This window comes from Leptopilina heterotoma, unplaced genomic scaffold, assembly GCF_015476425.1.
Source record: "Leptopilina heterotoma isolate Lh14 unplaced genomic scaffold, ASM1547642v1 Lhet_27, whole genome shotgun sequence".
Classification (NCBI taxonomy): domain Eukaryota; kingdom Metazoa; phylum Arthropoda; class Insecta; order Hymenoptera; family Figitidae; genus Leptopilina; species Leptopilina heterotoma.
The window spans coordinates 2,824,597-2,845,112 of NW_025110978.1; the positions used below are offsets into that span (position 1 = coordinate 2,824,597).

Below are 20,516 nucleotides of genomic sequence, written 5' to 3' on the forward strand. Positions count from 1 at the left end.
GGATAAGCAAGTGGCATGAGGTATAGAAAAGTGGCAACTCCTCTACGGAACACCCCCTTCAAATTATCCAGCTGATTATCCTACTACTTTGCACAGTTACATTATTCATTCGATTTGTATACGCACTTTCTTTAAATCATCATTTTGAAAAAAACTTTTACATTCTCTTTGGAACTATAATTGCGTAACTTTCTCGGATGATTCTCCGAAAACAGAGATAGATCACTTACATGGAAAAACCATTTATAGATACAGCAAAAACTATTCTGAAATTTTAAAAACTGCGACGGATATATTGAATCAGCCATTTCCGAATTAAGTTAACAAATAAAGAGACAACTAGGCCTTTTAATGCTGATCTAAGAAGTGGAATGATAACCAAAGGTCCGAGTTGATAACTTCCTCAGTCGGGATAATGTGTTGATACTATTGCGATATGTATAAAAGAATCATCAAAACATCGCAAATTCCCTCCCTACATTTGCACCATACACAAAAGCATCAAAAGTTTATTCCTTAAAGAAATTTCGCCACAAAAGATTATATATGATAGATTCACAAACATAAAAGTTAAATTAAGCAGAAAGATTCAGGTGTCGAAATATCCGTAATACATCATTTTTAGATCAACAAATTTTTGAAATCTTTGAATCCTCTATCAATATATATGACTGATTTTTAACAGATTTCTTTCTCACAAGATTAAAACTCTTTATTTCTCTTCGATTGAAAACGAATTGGCCTTTTCTATTGCTAGAGGTGAATGACACCAGACGAAAATCCGAAAAATTTCTCAAGGGTCGACATGTCTCCCACGCAAGAGTAAACAAAGGGGCTGCTCCGACTTATGATGTACGACCCAAGAAAACGAAAAGAGAAAAAGAGAGAGAGAAAGCAAAAAAAAGTGAATTTCGATTGTGCAGCATTCATTTTATTGACAGAAACTACAAACACCTATCTCAAGGATTTGAGGGTGGCTCGAACGATTAGACACCCTTGAATAAGTATCACTGCGATTGGTTGAACTTAGCCACTCCCGTAGGCGGTCCTTATGAACACCGATCGAGGGAGCACAACAAGCCATCAACGTGCTCTCATACCATTTCACAAGTTGATAGTCAGTCTACGTCGCGACTCTGAGTCGCACGCAAGCGCGAGTCTATATATAAACTATTCGTCCTTTAATTCTTCCTAAGTCTCCAAGGATCAAACTATTTTTCAAATACCCAGTAATCATTTTAAATAAAAAATTAAATCCTGCTACTAAAAAATCAATCAGTTTCGTGATAAATAAAACGTGAATTAAAAACTAGTTAGTGAACATGATACAGATTTTAGGGTAGTTTTGTTCAAATTTTGTGTGATAGATGATTGAACTATCTAATTGCTAGTCAAGTGAAGTGTTTTACCATAGGACCAAAGAATTACACCTAAAAAGGACTGTGATAAATCCTGCCACTGGTGTTACTGAGCGAAGAGTCTAGTGATCTTTCTTCCAGGAGCTTCGACTATGGTGGTATTGTAAGTATTAACAATCTATTAAAAATTACCTAAAATCGAATGACAATAAAAATTGGACAAATTTGGAATTTATTTTTAAAAAAAAGCTGTTTTACTTTTGACTACTAAGCTTACTTCTGCATGTGTTTATAAAAAAAATTCTAGCAACTTCTTTACAGAGAATTCTTAGCAAAATGGAACATGTCATTAATTAACGAGATTAACTGATCTTAATTGGACGTAGAAGATTGGCTATACAATGTTTCGCAATTTCTCTGCTTCTGAAGAATAATCGAATCTAACAGAAATCGAAAACAATTATATACTAACAATAGCTATTCTTTCTAAGGCTCTAACACTTCTAGAAGTTACCATCTGCAGCAATTAAAACTGCTATTTTATTTTTTTGAACCTAGGTTCTTTGAATTGTAACAGAATTCCAAATCTACTTTTGAAAATCCGTTAAAGGATTATTCGATAAACAGATCCTAATAAAATTGAAAATCGATTTCAACATGCGATTTCTACTAAATTGTATCATAAATATTTGTTAATAAATGAACGAAAATAGTTTACCAACAAGTAAAGAACAGAAATAAACTTCAAATACACTAAATGATTAGCAAATTTAGAAAATTAGCAATAGGCTAATTGGGTGTTTCCTGAAACAATCGACTACTTCCTGAAGCATTAAAAAGATACTCTTTATATATACTATACAATGCTGAATATACGTGCGCTGGAAGATTAAAGAATCGATTTTTCTCCCCTTTTATAGTTTTCCCTGATACCTAATCAGTGGGCGTTGTACGACTTTCTCATTGGCGTGTGGGCGTTATCACCCAACCCCATTGGTCGATTGGGTTCCTAGGACCTAACAGCATTTATATATACATTATATTACAGAATTGGCATCGCGAGTCGTGTGCCTTTCCTGGAATTACCCATCGTCCTTGTTCGACAACTCCATATTTGATCTACAACAATTACGCTATTCACATATTCCTTATCAAATGACCTCCAAAATTATCCTTGTCCTGATAATTTTCCCCCTTCCAAAATTTACAATTTCTTCTACAAAAGAAGTTTCAAAAATTTCTTCTACAAAAGTATTTAATTTTTTTTCGATTTCTATAAGTAAACCTAAAAACAAACAAAATTTTACAAAATATTTCAAATCAATTAAAATCTTCGATTTCCTTGTCCTGATAATTCCTCCCCTTCCAACACACTTTTTCAATCCCTACTTTCTTCTACAAAAGTATTACCTGTCAAACAGATTCCCTGAAACAAAATTGAAGATGAATTATATTTTTGCATGTTTTCTTTATAATAAAAAATGTGGTCAGAATTCTGATTAAATTTACTTCAATTCCAGTTTAAAATAACTGTTTCTAATTAACAATCAGAATTCTAATTGGAATAACATGATTATTAGGAACCAGAAATTATGTGCAACGAATAAATATAGAGGGGGAGAAGAAGAAAATTCTGGCAACGAATAAAAAAGAAGATGATTCATACAAATTCCACTGTCACTATACTGATTATGGGAATGTTTTGATATAGATGAAAAGGAGGTCAAAAAACATTGATTATGTGCGCTGATTTGTATGTGAATTCGGTTAAGAATGTTTACCCTGCCATTGATCACACAGGGCGACACCTCGAAGACAGATTAAACGAATGTTCCGGTAAAACGATCCCCCTTTATCTTGAATCTTAAAACCGTGAAGAACTCTTTGAACCCACGCTCGCAGGACCCTTTATCTCCCCGCCGAATGGAAGCTGACAGTTTAACGGCTAGGACCGTCTCGAGTAATGACAATTATGAAATTATTTGATTTTCACCAACACATCCCTAAAAAGATCCCATGAACTTTAACCATTGACTCATAATTTATCTTTTTTCAATTTTAAAGAAAAATCCAATCTCTATTTTTCAACCCTTCATATTGTATAGATATAAATACAAAACAATAAATTTTACAACTAATTTTGTTTGAAAAAAATAAGTTTCCAAAAAAGAAGAAGCCGCAGAATATAAAGTTTTCGATTTCCTTTTACAATAATTATAATATACGAATCTGGTTAAAATATTGAATTTCTATTCCCTGCGGTAATCAAAACTCAATAATCGACTTGAAATAATAGAGATTATTGCAGCCCACGTTTAAATTTATTATAACACTTTGCGCATATACATTTGTCGCAGCAGTAGAACGAAGCAATTTTCAAAAAAATAAATTGTTAATGGTATACGAAAAGAAGGATATTGTGTATATATACATATATATATAGTAGAGACCCGTTAATCTGAACCTGATAACTATTCGTTTCCTTTTGAGATGACGTTCCGGACTCGAAGAATTAACTTGTCCAGAAACCTCTTTCCGTAATCTCGCGCGAAGATCCGAATAACCAGCAAAGGATTGGTTGCTATAATACCTTCGTATACGGTTTTTTGCTCACTCCTCGAGATATTTAATGTTTGAGTCGCGAACATATCTTCCATTTAATATCTAAAGTCACCAGGGCCGAAGTGTACGCGAGGAAAATTTATTTTAAAAAAAAGATAACTATCTAATCCGAGAATATAAATTCCAGTTGTGAACTCTATCGAAAAATCTTTTCCCATTCGGTTCCAATTTTCATAAACCGAAAAGAGCATTTACTTTATTAATTAACCTTTTTAATACTTCCATTATATAGTAAATTATTCTTTAATTAAAATTACGAAATAATCAAGAAGACTTCGAAACTAATTCTTCCAAATACGAATTATTGAAAAAATATAATCATAAATTGCTTTTCACCCTATTTGAAATCTACAAAAATTTGTTCTTTAAAAAATTTTGCTTATGCAGACTCAAAGTTTTGCGTAAGAAGAGAAGATAAAAAATAATCATTCAACAAAAATATTGACATAGTAATGAAACAATTTATAAGCATATATATATTCTTTGCACAGCCAGAAAATATTTATTCTTTTCGGTTTGAAAATTTGGAATCGGAACTTTTGGGTGAGGTTATTTATGGGGGACCAGCCCTGAAAGTGTGGCCCGTGCTCGTAGGTTCACCACGAGCCACGACTTAGGTGCTTGGAGGTAAATACTCGCGCTTTATAAACTATATACGAACAAGAGACGCGCGTGTGCGTGTACGCGTTCGTCTCTTGCTACAATCTTGGCTCAGCATCGCCGGCCGATGTATCATCTTACGCGGTGCTAAAGGCGATGACTTTATCACCGATCCGGGCAATCATTCAACCCGTTCAGTTTCCTTCTCTTTTCAAATACACTCTCCTTTCCTTCTCTTTTGGTCAAAGATATCCCCAGAGAGAGATAGAGAATTTGTATGTATACACTGCGATGACATTTTAGCAAATGTTTACTTCAATCTAATTTAATTTTTACCAAATTCCAAAGGAATATACAAAAAGAGAGAAGAAAAAGGGTAAATTTGAAAAATGTTACAGTTTTTTAAATTCTTTGTCGCTTTTGAATTATACAGTATAAATTTTAATAATAAAGGACAAAAATTGACTTCAATTTTTAAATTTCATATGAATTCTTAATTGTTTATCGTTAATACACAGATCTAAATCAATGAAAATTTCAATTTAGTAGCCTTTTTCTTATGAATCGTCAAACATCATCATCTTCGATGATTCATGAATTAAATTTTACTGATCCTCATAGTGAATTAAAACCATGTTTTTATTGGTTTAGTATATAGGTTTAAAGTAATTCTTTTTATAAATTTAATTGCCACTTGGTAAACACTCATCGCATTTGGATCCAGAGAAGTCAATAACATAATAAAAATGACAAAAGTCAAATATTTAATAATTTTTATAATTATAAATAAAGACTTGCCGGTAATCATGTTTTCCTGTCTGTACCAACAAAAAGGTCAGCAAAGAATTTTAAAGGATGAGAAAACTTCTAGTAAAACATTTGTTAATAATTATCTATATAGGAAAGAAATATTTCTGCTCTCTAAATTTGAATTAGTAAAAATGTTTAATAATTTGAATCAGTGACTGACTTTTTGCTTTTGAATTAGTAAATTTTACTAATAAATAATAATTTCTACTAATTTATTATAATAATTTCTAAATAAATAATAATACTTTCTTCTAATTTATTATAGTATTCTCTAAATAAATAATAGTACTTTCTACTAATTTATTAGTAAAATTTTTCTAAGTGAAAAAAAAGTAAATTTTACTAAAAAAATTAGTAAAAAATAATTGACTAATAGTAAAATTTACTAATTTGAATTAGGGTCTGAATTTTTGCTTTTGAATTAATAAATTTTACTATAATAAATAGTAATTTTCTACTAATTTTTTTAATAAAACAAAATTTACTAACTCAAAGCAAAAAGTCAATCACTATTATAATTCAAATTTAGAGAGTAAAAATTTAGTTTGTGCTAAAAAATACTGTATAAAAGTTTCAGGAAGATTTTTTTTTCAATTACAGAAATACGACTTTTAACAAACAGTTTTTATTATTTATGAAATTGCTTATTGCTAAACAATTAATAATTCTGCGATTAGAATGAAAAAATTAAAAAAATTACACTCAGAGAAATGTTTTATTTAAATTAAGTAATAATATACTTGAGTTAAATAAATTTATTTATGCCACAGTCATACTAATCTTTCTACTCCCAGAGGAAAATTTTATTTAAACCAAATATAATTTTTTTAAATTAAACAAATTGTATTTAAATAAAATAAAATTTATTTGACACAAATAAAAAATGTAGGCCAACTTAATTATTTCTTTTTCAAATAAATTTTATTTGTCCTAAATAAAATTTTTATTTAAAACAAATAATTTCGTACGCTTTGTAAAAGAATATAATTATACTTTTACTTGACTCAGATGAATTATATTTGTTTTAAATTATACTTTAATTTAATTTTTAGTTTGATGTTAAAAAATTTTTGTATCTATATGTAGTTATAGAACTTTTTATCAGCAAACTGAAAAAATGAAATTAATTATTTACGCATACGTAAATAGAATATTAAAATCCTCTTTAACTATATTTCTAAGAACTATTAGTCGAAAATAATGAAGGTTATAAATTGTGATTACTAAAAATTTTGTGCTATGAAATTCTTTTTTTTTCGACTTTCAAAGCAGAGTCTAGACCTCGAGGACGAGGAGGTGTATAGAGACGATGAAAAATTTTGCGAGTAGGTGTCTGAAGATCGTAAACGTCCGAGTTCTCGCGCGATTCTATAAAATGCAAAAAGGACGTGTAACTCGCGAATATTGTGGTCCCGAATGATCGTGGGTTGAAGTTCAATTTTTTTCACATCGACCTAGACAAAGGGCATCACAAAATAATCTCCTATACTGGAAAAATCCAGATTTTTCTTCAAACTATATATACTTTTGATTTTGTACAAAAAATGATATAGAAGAGGATATATTGTCAAGAAAAGTATTGAAAAGACTAATATAAAAAGGAGAAGAAGAAGTAGTATTTGAAAAATTTTTTCAAGGAAAAAGCATTGAAATTATTTGAAAAATACGAAAACTTTTCTTAAATATACACTCAATGGAAACTGCGCCCCATCGTTAATCTTTCTCTCCCGGGCAGGTTGAAAACGATTTCGGGTGGGCGTTTTTCCATCTGCATGCCATTCATAATGGTCAATGACTTTTGTCAAGAGTAATGTTTATGTACACAAAATTTTTGACCCTACTTGACCACAAAAGGACTCCTAATTCTAATCAACACTTTTACATTTTTGCAATCAATCGCACATTTCCCTATACAGCTTTCAACGTTCGAATGAACGAAATACTTTTTTGAACCTATAAGAATTTTTTAAAATTACGAACCAGAAATGAAAAATATTATATTGTAATTGAACATTTACTTAAAAATAAATTTTCTAATTATAAAAAAAGCAATAAGTGACGCACAACGCACTCTGTACATCACCTGAGAAGCAAATTATTTGAAGGTTATGTTTGTGTTCTTTTACCTTCATTAAAATTTTCTGCCTTTAATTTAAAACTAAAATCAGTTTTTATTAATTAAATGATATGTATAATGAAGACTTAAACATCAATGGTTTTTAAAAATTAATTCCTTTTGTGTATTTTCATTCCTAAAATTGCAGACATAACATCAAATTTTTTGCTTCTATTCACCTTTTTCTTCAGAGCGCGTCACATATTTTGCAATAAAATTCAAATTCAAAAAGTAATAAAAATATCAAACAGAAAATCAAAAGCACAGCTTCGATTTTAATTGGATTTTTAATTAAAAGCAACAAAATGTTTTTGGAATAAATTTTGTATACAAATGAGCGAAAGTATAGTGTCATCGGCGAAAACTAACAGAATATAATGTAATGAATAAACTTTTGACAGAAGTAGAGGGAGAAATTGATTTTTATCAATTATTCTCGCGCCATTCGGTCAATTGATCTGGTATCATTGTCCGAATACGCGAATCTGGTGACTACAAGAATTCCGGGAAGTTGGCGAACATCTTGTCAGGCCACCCACGAGCACCCATAAGTATAATACAAGGTACGACCGGTGCGTACCATAAATCGGGATTTTATCTCGATTCCTGCGCGCGACACGTCGTAAGTGATTGCGCAATGTTAAATTAGACCTTCGTTTATATATTAAGTCCTTCAATTGCAAAAATCACTGCGCGAATTTCATTCCAATTTTATAACTTTGCCGAGAAGCTCATAACGTTTATCATCAAGGATGATGATTTATACCAATTTTTCCAAGCAAATTTTTATAAACTTTTGTATGCAACAAAGAGTTTTTTCTAAAAATTTTAGACAAAATGACTTATTTTTTTCTGGGAAATATTTATTTTGAATCGTTTATTATAAAGGTTGTGAATTTTCATGATATGTATTTTATGAACAAAAATTTTGACTTTTTCATCAATAGTTTTATTTAAATTAGGAAATATTCAATCATTATTATTTTTCCATATGTATTAAGATCAAAATTATTTTCATCATTTCAATTCAATTATTTTCTAGAATTTTTAACTAAAATTCTTTTTTCAATCAATTATTTTTAATACTTTTGGAAAAAATTCTTTAAGAATTTTCAAATCCATTTGTTTACAATTCAATTTTACAAAATTTTGATTATTTAAAAATTCTTCAATTAAATATATATTAGAAAATAAAAACTTGAAATTCAAAATTGAATTCTTATAACACTGTGCGACACATTTTTCTTTCCCGGTGCGCTCTAGTGCTAAATGATAGTACAAATAAACAGTAATTTAACCCTCCAAGGATTTTTGAAATGTAGCTCAAATTTATTTTTTATAAACCTTTGAACTTATGGTCATTTTTGTGAAATTTTCAAAAATTTTCAATCTTTTGCTATATTTAAGTAGAAATATGAATTAAGTAATGAGTAAAATATAAGTATTAAATAAATTCTAATTAAAAAGGTGTAATTATAGTACTTAATTGGAAAAGTGTTTATAAAAGCTAATTTATCGAATTTTTCTGTATTTTTTAAACAATTTTTTTATAACCATAATGTAAATAAATAATAATATTTAAATTGTTTAACAATTTTTCCAAGAAAAAAATATTCAAAACCATTTTTTTAACAATCTATTTTTAAAATTATATATCACAAAAGGTGCAAGATTTTTTAAAAATATCACAAATTGTAACATGAACTTTAAAATTTCATAAAAATATGAAATGAACTAAGTTTGCAAAATCCTTTTGGGGTTTCATTATTGCATACATCTACTTCAATTTAAGCCTACACTTATTTGGGAAAGAAACAATAAACCGAAAATTGTTGCACAGTGTAATAAGAGTTTAATTTACAAATTTTTAAATAATTGAATTCTTTTGACGAATTTTAATAAAATTGTTAAGAGTTTTTCGAGGAATTCGATTAAAATTGTATTAAAAATAATTGAAATTCTGCGATGAGTTTTATTATATTTATGTAAATAATTGAATTTCTAAAAATAATTTTATTATTTATGAAAATTATTGCGAAGAAATTTATAAACAATTTCTAAATAATTGAATTCCTGTTAAATTTTTTATTATTTATGAAAATAATTAAATGTAGAATTTTATTAAATTTTTTTTTAAATAATTGAATTCCTTTGCGAAAAATTTTGTTAAAATAGTAAGTATAGGTATTAAAAAGCATTGAATCGGGGCAAATTGTTGGAAATAATTGAAATTTTACTAAAAATTTTATTAAAATTTTTGAAAACAATTGAATTTTTGCCAAGAATTTTATTGAAATTTTTGAAAATAATTGAATTTTATTATTTATAAAGATAATTGAAATTTTGACAAGAAAGATTGAAAGAAACAGAAAATAATACAATTTTTCGTTCATAAATTTCTCTCTTCTTAATTAAAATTTATTATTATCTATTTTTTATTTTTTCAAGAAATAAAAACTGCATAATTCATTTTTTAATACCTAAAAATTTAAGTTTTTAAATAAAAAACATAAATAGGTACTATTATACTGTTTTCATATTTTCTACACCCAGAGAAAAATTTTTAATCATTTGTTTTAAATAAAAATTTTATTGCAAATAAATAAAACTTGAATTTGGTCCAAATAAAATTTTATTAATTTCTAACAAAATAAAATTTATTTGAAACAAATAAGAAGTCTAGTTGACTTCGGGTCAAATATATCTTTTTTTGGGTGTACAATAAATTATATTTTACAAAAATTGTTTAATAAAACAATATTCAAATTGAAAACATACATCGGCGAATTATTAACAGAAGTAAACAAATTAAAATAATAAATTATGAAAATACTTTTCAAATTTTCAATAATGATGAATGTATCATAAAATAAATTCTCTTTTGCATAAAATTTATCGCTGACAGTCATTCCTTGAAATTCAATTTTTCAAGTTTAATTTAACAAATTGAATTTTACAAGTTGAATTTAACCAATTTAATTTTTCGAGTTTAATTTAACAAATTGAATTTTTCGAGTTTAATTTAACAAATCGGATTGTTCAAATTCAATTTAACAAATTGATTTTTTCGAATTAAAATTTTCAAATAAGATGTGACGAAGACATATTGAACTTATTACAAGTGATATTTTCTCGATATTCTGTGTATATATATGCAATCAATGAAATTAATGATGAATCTTCGAGAGGTATGATGATGAAGAAGAAGAAGAAGAAAAGAGGAGGAGGAGGAGAAAATTTAGATTCGTAAAACGCTCCAGGTGGCTCTTGTTTCGCGCCCCGGTAAACTTTCCATTTACGTGGCGCATCTCGAACCGTTTACCGTCGCCCACCGCGTGTCAATTAAATTTTGAATAATAATTTGTTGCTTATGTATGTATATACAAACGCATTGCGCGACTTTTTGCCCGGTAGGCGTCCCCCCTTTCCTCTCCCCATAGGAATAAATCTTGTGCGTGTGTTTGAAGCGAAACACAAACACACACATTTCTTTTCCTTCGTTCGAATATGGATTGTCTGGCGCGCGTGAAACTCGACGAAAATAATATTAATGTCTTTACACGAATGCCAATTAGTTTTGTCAGTGGAAATCGATGTATCCCATTCGTATTCTCTTAAACGAATTTCAAACTCTCACTTTATTCCCGATGTATGCGCAAAATTATCAATTCACCCATGGAAAAAAGAATTTTTACAAAAAATATTATTTTTTAATTACAATCAATTTAAAATTTTACTAAGAGTTCAGGAATTTCAAAAAAATAATTTTATGAATTTTAAAAAAATGATATGAATTTTAAGAAAATAAAAGAAGAATGATTTTAGAAATTTGAATTTTCAAATTTGTCCAATTGATGAAAAATGGTATTAAAAAGAAATTTTCGAAAATTTCAAATAATTTTAAAGGGAAAAATTTTTAATTTTCTTTTTTAACTTTATAGGAGCCGTGTGGGTTCGCCGACAATGTCAGCGACTGTTGCCGGTACTCAGCAACAGCAACATCCTCATCAAGAGTGGGATATCAATGATCCAAATGTCCCCAGGGTGAGATATTTTATAAAGGATAATTTTATTTTTCTAAAATTAAAACCATTTTAGATTTATGTCTCTCTAGTTCATTTTTCAACCACAAAGAATATAGAAAAAAATGAAAAAAGATTTTTTCGAAGATCAAATTATCTATATTTCCAGAAAAAATTCTTATTTGAATTGAATATAATTTACTTAAGTTAAATAATAGTCTTATTTGTCTCAGAGAGTTATTTATTTCACCGATATTTTTAACTATAACAAGAAAATATTTTAAATAGTCAATAAAATTTATTTTTGGTACTTTTTTTTGAGAAATTCAATGATCATGAAATAAAAATAAGTCAAAAAAATATTTTGAGCCTTTTTGAAATTTTATTTATCCTAAAAAAATTAGTAGACTTTGAAGTTAATGCTTAATTTTGAAGAAAATTTATATTTTTATTTAAAAAGAATTGATAAATAAAAAATTTGATTTATAAAATTGTTTTTAGGCTAAAAATACTAAAAATACTATTGTTATTCACTAATTTCAAATAATAACATTTTCATAAACAAATATAAATTACCTAGTATGTCTTATAATTAATTATTACAAATAATAAATAATAATTAAACTTAACAAACATTTACAGGGTTGCCACAAAAAATTAATTTTGTTTTTCCCTGATTTCCAGACAAAATTTTGACTTTTCCCCTGACCATAAAGAATATTTTGATTTACTCTAAAAATTAAATTACGAATTTCTCTAATTGTAAAATTATACAAAAACATCAATAGTTTTATTTAAAATAAATATTTAATCATTATTTTTCCATATAGGAAATTCAATAACTCTTTAGAATATTATTATAAAACATGAAGAAATGAATCACTCCGAGTCGAAGACTCGGAGTGATGGATGTCTTCATGTTTTATAATAATTTAAATTTCCATGTATATATTTATTGTACTCTCCCTGCTACAATCATGCAGGGTTCGAGGATTATTTAAAAAATGTAATAAAATTCATTGTAAGAATTCAATTATTTTCATAAATAATAAAATTCATTGTAAGAATTCAATTATTTTCATAAATAATAAAATTCTTCACAGGATTTCAATTATTTTTAATTCAATTTTAAATAAATTCCTCGAAAAATGTAATTATTTTCAAAAATTTTTTGCAAGAATTCAATTACATTTCACAAATAAATTAAATTCTTCGCTGAAATTAAAATATTCTTAAAATCTACTATTTTAATAAAATTTCTCAAAAGAATTCAATTATTTAAAAAAAATGTAATAAAATTCGTTGCAAGAATTCAATTATTTTCATGAGTAATAAAATTCTTCACAGGATTTCAATTATTTAAAAGAAATGTACGTCACTTGACGAGACCTGACTGTAATTATTTTAAAAATGTTATTACAATTCTTCGAAAAAAATAAATTAACAATTATCACTTATTTTTAATAATTTTTGCAAAAGTTCCTAGAGAATTTTCAAATCTATTTGTTTGCAATTCAATTTTACGAAATTCTACGAGAATTCAATTATTTAAAGACAAAAATAAGTAAATAAATAATTAAATTAAAAAAAATTTAAATATTTCTTCAAATCATAAAATTGTTTTTTCAAAAAAAAACTTCTACAATAGTAAAAAATTAAATTTTTCATTTACACATTTTTTCGTGTGTACAAAAAATATATTTTGTACAAAATTACGCATTAATTTCAAAGTCTTCATGTTTTTAAAAAAAATAAACATTCAAAAGGAGTCGAAACATTTTCCGACCCACTTTATTTTGAATTCTTCACAAAATTACTATTATAAAAGTAATTTTATGGAATATTCAAAATATTTTCTTGATGTAGTTAAAAATTTCGGTTATAAAAATAAATAAAATTTTTATTCAATTTTTATTAAATTTGAAACAAAAGTTATTTAAAACAAATAAAAATTTAGTCTAGAGTTTGATTCAAATATTTTTTTTTCTGTATGTATAAATGTATTGAAATTGAAATATCTAAACTTATATCTATTCTAGTACTTTCTCTTGTGACGAGAATGTAAAAAAATATAATAAAAATACTAAAAATAAAATAAAGATTTCGAATCTTTGAGATAATTTTAGCAAAAACTAAGACAACATGGTTAATAAATGATAATTTAAATTCAAGGTCATTGAGTATGATCCATGGTGCGAGTGGGCTGACGGTCACGTGAGACGAGTCTATGGTCCAGATTGCGAAGAAGCGAGAAGACACGCTTCCGGCTGGGCAATGAGAAATACGAACAATCACAATGTGAGCATCCTCAAGAAATCATGCCTAGGAGTTCTAGTTTGTTCGCAAAGTTGCATTCTCCCTGGAGGCAACAGAGTACATCTTCGACCTGCAATTTGTGACAAGGTACGAAGCATTTACGATCCTCTTGTTAAGATCTCATCATTATCATCATCATCTTGCCCCTCAGCATTATATTATACAAGTGCGTTGACTCTTACTGATAAAGAAATACTAATTTACTTCACTCCAAACTGGTTGTACAAATATCATCATCTTTCCCTACGAAACAAGATCACGCATTAGAGATAAAAATAATTTCAGAGACACATCTTCTTTTTTCCATTGCAATATAGGCAAGAAAATGAAATTCAATCAAACCAATTCAAGCGCAAAGTATAAAAATTAAAAGCGAGTAGAAAAGAAGCAAAAGATTTGAAGATTAATTGAGAAATTATTTTAATTTTAGGCGAGGAAGAAGCAACAGGGAAAACCTTGTCCAAATAGACAATGTACAGGAAGACTGGAAATTCTTTCATGTCGTGGACATTGCGGTTATCCAGTAACTCATTTCTGGAGACATACGGAGCATGCAATATTTTTTCAAGCCAAAGGACAACATGATCATCCAAAACCAGAAGCGAAATCAACTTCAGAAGCGAGAAGAAGTGTTGGTGCTGGTAGAAGAGTGAGGGGTTTAGCTGTTATGTTAGCGAGAGAAGCAGCTTTGGGCACGAAGGTAAAAAGAATTTTAATAATTAACCGAGAAATTACGCCAAGAAGAAATAAAACTTTATTGGAATATAAATTTATATTTTGAATTATAATTTATAATTGTAAAATTATTATTTCCGATTGTAATTATCAATTATAATTCTTGAAAAATTGATATTTTTATTTTAATTAATAATTATTATTACAGATAATGTCCTTGAGAGGTACAAAGAGGCCGAGCTCAGAGCCAATGGAAATACCAAGAACACCTCAGCCTCCTCCTCTTATTTCTAATAAAGGTTAGTATATTTTTTAAAGTATATAATTGTATTTTAATTTGTTGCCAATTTAAACCCCTTGCAAATATTTATGTAATCTTTATGTTTAATTGAAATTAAATTCAATTCTTTTGTAATTTATAAATTTATAAATGTAAATTTGTAAATCAAATTAAATTAAAACACATGAAAATATTTTTAACACGAATTATATGTACATACAGAGGTTAAATTAAGAAAATTTGTTTCTTCATTCTATATTTTTCAATTTTACTTATCTGATTTAATTTATATATCGCCTAATTGTTTTAAAAAAATTTTAATAAATATTTTTTTAACATTTAATTAATAAATTTTTAATCAACCAATTTATTTATTTATAAAAATATAATAAATAATAGTAGTAAAATATAATAATACTATAAGAAAATAATAAAAATAATTGAATATTTAATACTTTAAAATGTAATTTTAAATATATATTCTAAACGTATAAATTTGTGTATCCATTTTTAAGTAAAGAAATTAAGACATATACGCTCGCGTGTCTATTATAAAAACCAATTATATAGTGAAAATTTAAAACATTTTATGAAATTTAACAATAATGCTAAAAATGTTCAAGTTTTTCTAACAAAATTTAAAAATGATAAAACATAACCTCCTAAAATTATGAATAAAATTCAACGAATATAAATTTATTTGCTAATATGTTTATATCAACAAATAATAAATAGGCATGTTTCATTTTTTAATATAAATAAATATAATTCGGATTACATAAAATTATTTACCGCATTTGTAAGGGGGGAGGGGTTTGCTTAAGAAAAATATAAGTAGAGGACACATAAATAAAGAATATAGACAAAAAACAATTACCACTATCTGAATAAAAGAACTTACTTTTCCGGTACAATCAACAAAATTTACCTTATCTTCCAATTTATGAACAGTTGTCAACTTGAAATTAGCCTTCTATATTGGTCAAATCCTGACAATTGATTATTGAAGTCAACAAAGTAGCTGAAACATATAATTTTACATTGAATTTCGGAAAAATATTAAAGATATTAACATAAAAATGGCGGTTACAAAAACAATAATACTAACGTGTAGAAAAATTTCCAGAATTTTACTTTAACACTGACTCGAAATTCACAAAGTTTCTCAAAACTATATTTATTATTACAAACAATTGAAAATACTCGAAAACAAAGAAATCTCTACTATTTTCATGACAATATGCACTAATTATCGAATTAACTCTAACTCTTTAACAAACAAAAAAATACACATGATTTCTTCCACCAGCCCCTGACTAATGGCAACCGCGAGTGATAATACTTTGCGCGTATATTGCAATTCAAAATCCTGCAACATCCATTATTATTTATCCCACTTTTTATCAATTAATACGAAAATTACGAAATTTGCAACAATTACTTTAATTAAATGCAAATAGTTGATAAAAATTACAAATGATTTTCATGAAAAACTGAATGACAAAAAAACATAACCTAAAAATGTAAAGTTCACAAATATTTTTAGTTTTCACTAAATTTAAGCAATGATTAAGTTTAATTGTTTTTGTAAATGAAAAATAAATGTTTTCTTTGATAATTAACATACACGAGAACAATTGCAAAGTATTTTGTTAACTTTAAACTATCAATTAATACGCAGAGTGCTATCACTTACGATGCTCGAACAGGGAATGCCGGGAGTGACAACAAGACCGGCGGGTTTCAGCGGGAAACTGGCGCTCAGTTTGAAATTTTTTTAAAGCGCCCCGCGCGGCACTGTCATGTACTAAATTCAAATTTCAAATTATTAAAAACGAAAATAATAATTTTATAAACAAATTTTTAAAAAAACGTTTAGTAGCATTTTTGAATAGATATTAATAATTGGAAAAAATAATGAAAACTGTACTTTATTAAATAATTCATTACAAATTTTCAATAAATACAGAATTTATTTAATGTATTTTTTATTTATTCATTTATTATTATTATTATTATTATTATTATTATTATTATTATTATTATTATTATTATTATTACCTATTATTATTATTATTATTATTATTATTATTATTATTATTATTATTATTATTATTATTATCATTATTATTATTATTACCTATTATATACTAGCAACAATTCGGGCGCTAAAGCGCGCGGCTTCTCATAAAAATAAATTATGTTTAAAATTAAAAAAAAATTCTCGTCAAAATCCCAATTATCTTTGTAAATAACAAAATTTTTCCCCAAAGTTCAATTATTTTCAAAAATGACAATAAAATTCTTGTCCTAATTTCAATTATTTTCAATATCTACTATTTATTAATTAAATTTTCCGAGAAAAATTCAATTATTTAAAAAAAAATTTAATAAAATCGTACACAAACATTTAATTATTGTCAAAAATATGAAAAATTCCACAGGAATTCAATTATTTACAATTTTTTATAAATTTTTTCGCATTAATTTAATTATTTTCATAAATTTTTAATTATTACAAATTATTATAAAACATGAAGAAATCGATCACTCCGAGTCTTCGACTCGGAGCAATCTATATCTTCATGTTTTATAACAAAATACTATTATAATCAGTTGTTTAATTTCAAAAAGGTTTGAATTTGGAATTTTTTAATGTCTTAATTCCCGTGGAAAAATAATAATAATAATTAAATATTTATTTAAAAAAGAAATTATTGATGTTTTTGAATAATTTTAAAATTAAAAAAATTCTTAAAAATGTAACGGAACATTTTTTTTTGAGTAAAATTTTTTCCTTTATTTTCTAAAAATTCAAAAATTTTCATTTTTAATGAAAATTTTTAATTGACAAACATAATTTATAAACATTTGTTTCATTTATTTTTTAAGAAAACTTTGAATTTTATTAAAACAATTGTAATTAAAAAATTGAAATAATGTAAATTATTCCCTTATGAAAATTGAAAATTTTCTACAAAAATATTAAGAAACGGGAATACGTAATGTTTTTTTTCCCAAAATAAAAGAATGAGTTTGTGAACAATATTGTTATTGAGAAATAAAAATTATGCATAAAATGGGTATTTATTTATACTATTTCTTAATCATAATTTTTGAACAAATTTTCTATTTTTTATAAATAAACAAGAGAAAAATTTGCATAATTTAGATTAGTCAAACGAAATTTGTTATAAAAAAGCATATAACAAACAAAATGGGTAAATTTTTCATTTGTTAATCATAATTTTTTTTTTAAATTTTCTAATTTCTAATATTATTTTCATTATGAATCATGAAAAAATACCTACTGCATATTTTCGATGTGTCAAAACAAATTTTTTTTAAAGAAAAAAAAACAATAGAATACACAAAAACTAACTTCAGGTGTGGACAGAATGAAAGAATGAATAAGACGATTATTATAGTTAATAATAATAATAATTATTATTATTATTTATTATATTTATTGATTATTATTTTTTTATTTTATTTTACTGCCGATTGAAATTTAATGGATTATATAATTAAATGACAGAATAATTAATCTTTTTAAAATTAAATGATTCATGACAGAATTTAATAAATAACAAAATTTAATTAATAAAAAATTCAAAAGATCAGAAAATTAAATATATGAAATTGGAAGAAATTTAACTAATTAAATTAAAATATAACTATTCCAAAAAAATGACAAATTTAATTTATAATTTTTAGTGAATTTAATTTATTATTTCTATTAAATTGAATTTATTTCAATTTAATTAAATTTGAATTAATTCAAAATTACAATAAATAATATAAAAATACGAAAAATACAATTCTAAAATAATTTAAATTTATTTACTAATCAGAACTAATTTATTACATTATAATAAATATTTAATTAAGTATTGCTAATTAAATTATAAATTCTTTATGAATTTTATTTATTATTTTTTTATTACTAAAAATAATTATTAAAAACAATTAATATTACATGTTATTAATTATTGTCAATTACCAATTAATAATATATTATTAGAAGGATAATATATAATAATAACAACGAATATTTATTGTATTTACAGTAGTTTTATATTTAGAAAATAATTTACTTAGAAATAAATTAAAAAATCCGTAGAGACAATAAATTAATTTTGGCAAAATTTTTTTTGTTTCAGAATACTCTTGTTCCTGTCCACCATTCGAATGTGTCTGTGGACTTCAATCAAGCCAGCCGTCTTATCCATCCTCTCATCATCATCATCACCATCATCACCACCATCATCATCAGAACACAGGAATTTACAATCAACAACCAGTCACCACAGATACTCCTTACTGGATGCAGGATCAAGTTCAATCTCACGAGAACACTCTAGGATACACTCTCCCAAGTCAAGTTCCCCAGGAGGCAGCGTATCCCGATTTCCCAGCGTTCACTGGCGATCTCTTTCAACCCGAAGAAATCTTCCAATTGGATCAACCTTTACGACCTGATTTTCCCATGAATGCACAGGACGTTGCTCGATCGCCATCAACCTTACTCGACCTCGGCAGCGGTACCATCAAATACGAAATGAAGCAAGAGAATCAGGACAATTATTGGACCCAATTTCTCAGCGAGGACTCGAGCAGCAGCCACTTGAGTCTTCCCCATCAACAAGAAGACAGACTTCAACTCCACAATTTCGACGCTGAAAAGAATTTCGAATCAAATCGCCGTTCAATGAACAATTGTTACCCCATGACAAAGGATGCAAATCAAAATAATTCCCTCGATGGGGCAATAAATTATCCCTCCTATCCTCGCACCCAGAGTCAAAAGGATTTCGATAGCAGAAAAAATGACGATAATCAAACCAACTTCTGGTGTCAGGAGGATCGAGTTAATTTCTCGAGTTTCGATTCCCCAAAGGAAAATCTCATTGACGAAAGGAACACCTTCGTATTCCAAAAGCCAGACGATCTCAAAGCACAATCAATCGATCAACTTCAAGCTAGTCGCTCGCCAAGTGCGGAGAATAATTCAAATTTCTCCAGTTTCACTAGCTATCAAGTCATTGAGCCAGTGACGAAGAGTCCAGCGAATCGTTCACCCCATAATCATGATCGTTTGAATTACGAGCAAAATCCCGCGGTTATCGAACGACTCTTCTCAGAGCAGAGTGTAACCGAGTCGACGATACATTCGCAAAATAGTCCCGAGCCATACTTCTATCCCAGTCAGGATCGTTGTCAATATACTTGCGAAGTTTTGGACACGAGAATCCCACAGGTGGCAGTGAATAATAATCATTCGGTGAATTATGACGATGTCACTGATCTCGAATTACCGCCTTTCGTCGATTATACTCTCGTTAGTATGTTCTCCAGTTCCGGCAATGACGAGACGACGTCGGCAATTCTCTCCAATTGCTCCCAAACTGGTCAGAATTATGTTCCCAATCATTAGGTGTATATCTTTTATTTTTACCTGTGTATTATAAAATAAAATATTGTTAGTTGCACACAAAAAAATTAAGTTTTTAAATTTAGAAAAAATTTCTTTTTACCTTTCCTTTTGCACTCTTTTCAAGATTGCCATAAAAATGCGATTTTATTTTTTCCTGATGGACAGACAGAACTGGACCCTAAAGATTATTTTCATTCACTCTAAAAATAATAATTAGATACACAAAATAGTATATTTCCTAACAGTTTGTTCCAAAAAAAGTGCTCGTTCAAAAATTAGC

The 20,516-nt window shown here is 27.0% G+C and overlaps 2 protein-coding genes across 4 annotated transcripts in view; one reads left to right on the forward strand and one right to left on the reverse strand.

The window, feature by feature from the left end:
• The window catches only part of LOC122503714 (meiotic recombination protein W68), a 176,184-nt gene extending 159,665 nt beyond the window's left edge, over nt 1-16,519 (reverse strand). The window contains exons 1-3 of one of the 3 annotated variants that reach the window (XM_043614373.1): nt 16,496-16,519; nt 15,908-16,068; nt 15,728-15,820 (exon numbers count right to left, since the gene is read on the reverse strand). The gene's annotated coding sequence lies outside the window, so the exon portion shown is untranslated. Of the gene's footprint in view, nt 1-15,700; nt 15,821-15,907; nt 16,383-16,426 lie in introns of those variants that run through there. The other 2 variants (XM_043614374.1, XM_043614375.1) reach the window with 2 other exon arrangements.
• LOC122503713 lies at nt 1,122-20,454 on the forward strand. The gene is made up of 6 exons (XM_043614372.1): nt 1,122-1,521; nt 11,448-11,550; nt 13,701-13,931; nt 14,275-14,544; nt 14,728-14,818; nt 18,963-20,454. Exons 1-6 carry the CDS (start codon nt 1,511-1,513, stop codon nt 20,234-20,236), a joined length of 1,980 nt encoding a protein of 659 aa, XP_043470307.1. The 5' UTR covers nt 1,122-1,510; the 3' UTR covers nt 20,237-20,454.
• Nucleotides 20,455-20,516: the final 62 nt, after the last annotated feature.

Coding starts and splice junctions, on each gene's coding strand:
- LOC122503713 (XM_043614372.1), top strand. Junction 11,551..13,700: donor ATGATCCAAATGTCCCCAGG/GTGAGATATTTT, acceptor TTTAAATTCAAG/GTCATTGAGTATGATCCATG. Junction 14,819..18,962: donor TCCTCTTATTTCTAATAAAG/GTTAGTATATTT, acceptor TTTTTGTTTCAG/AATACTCTTGTTCCTGTCCA.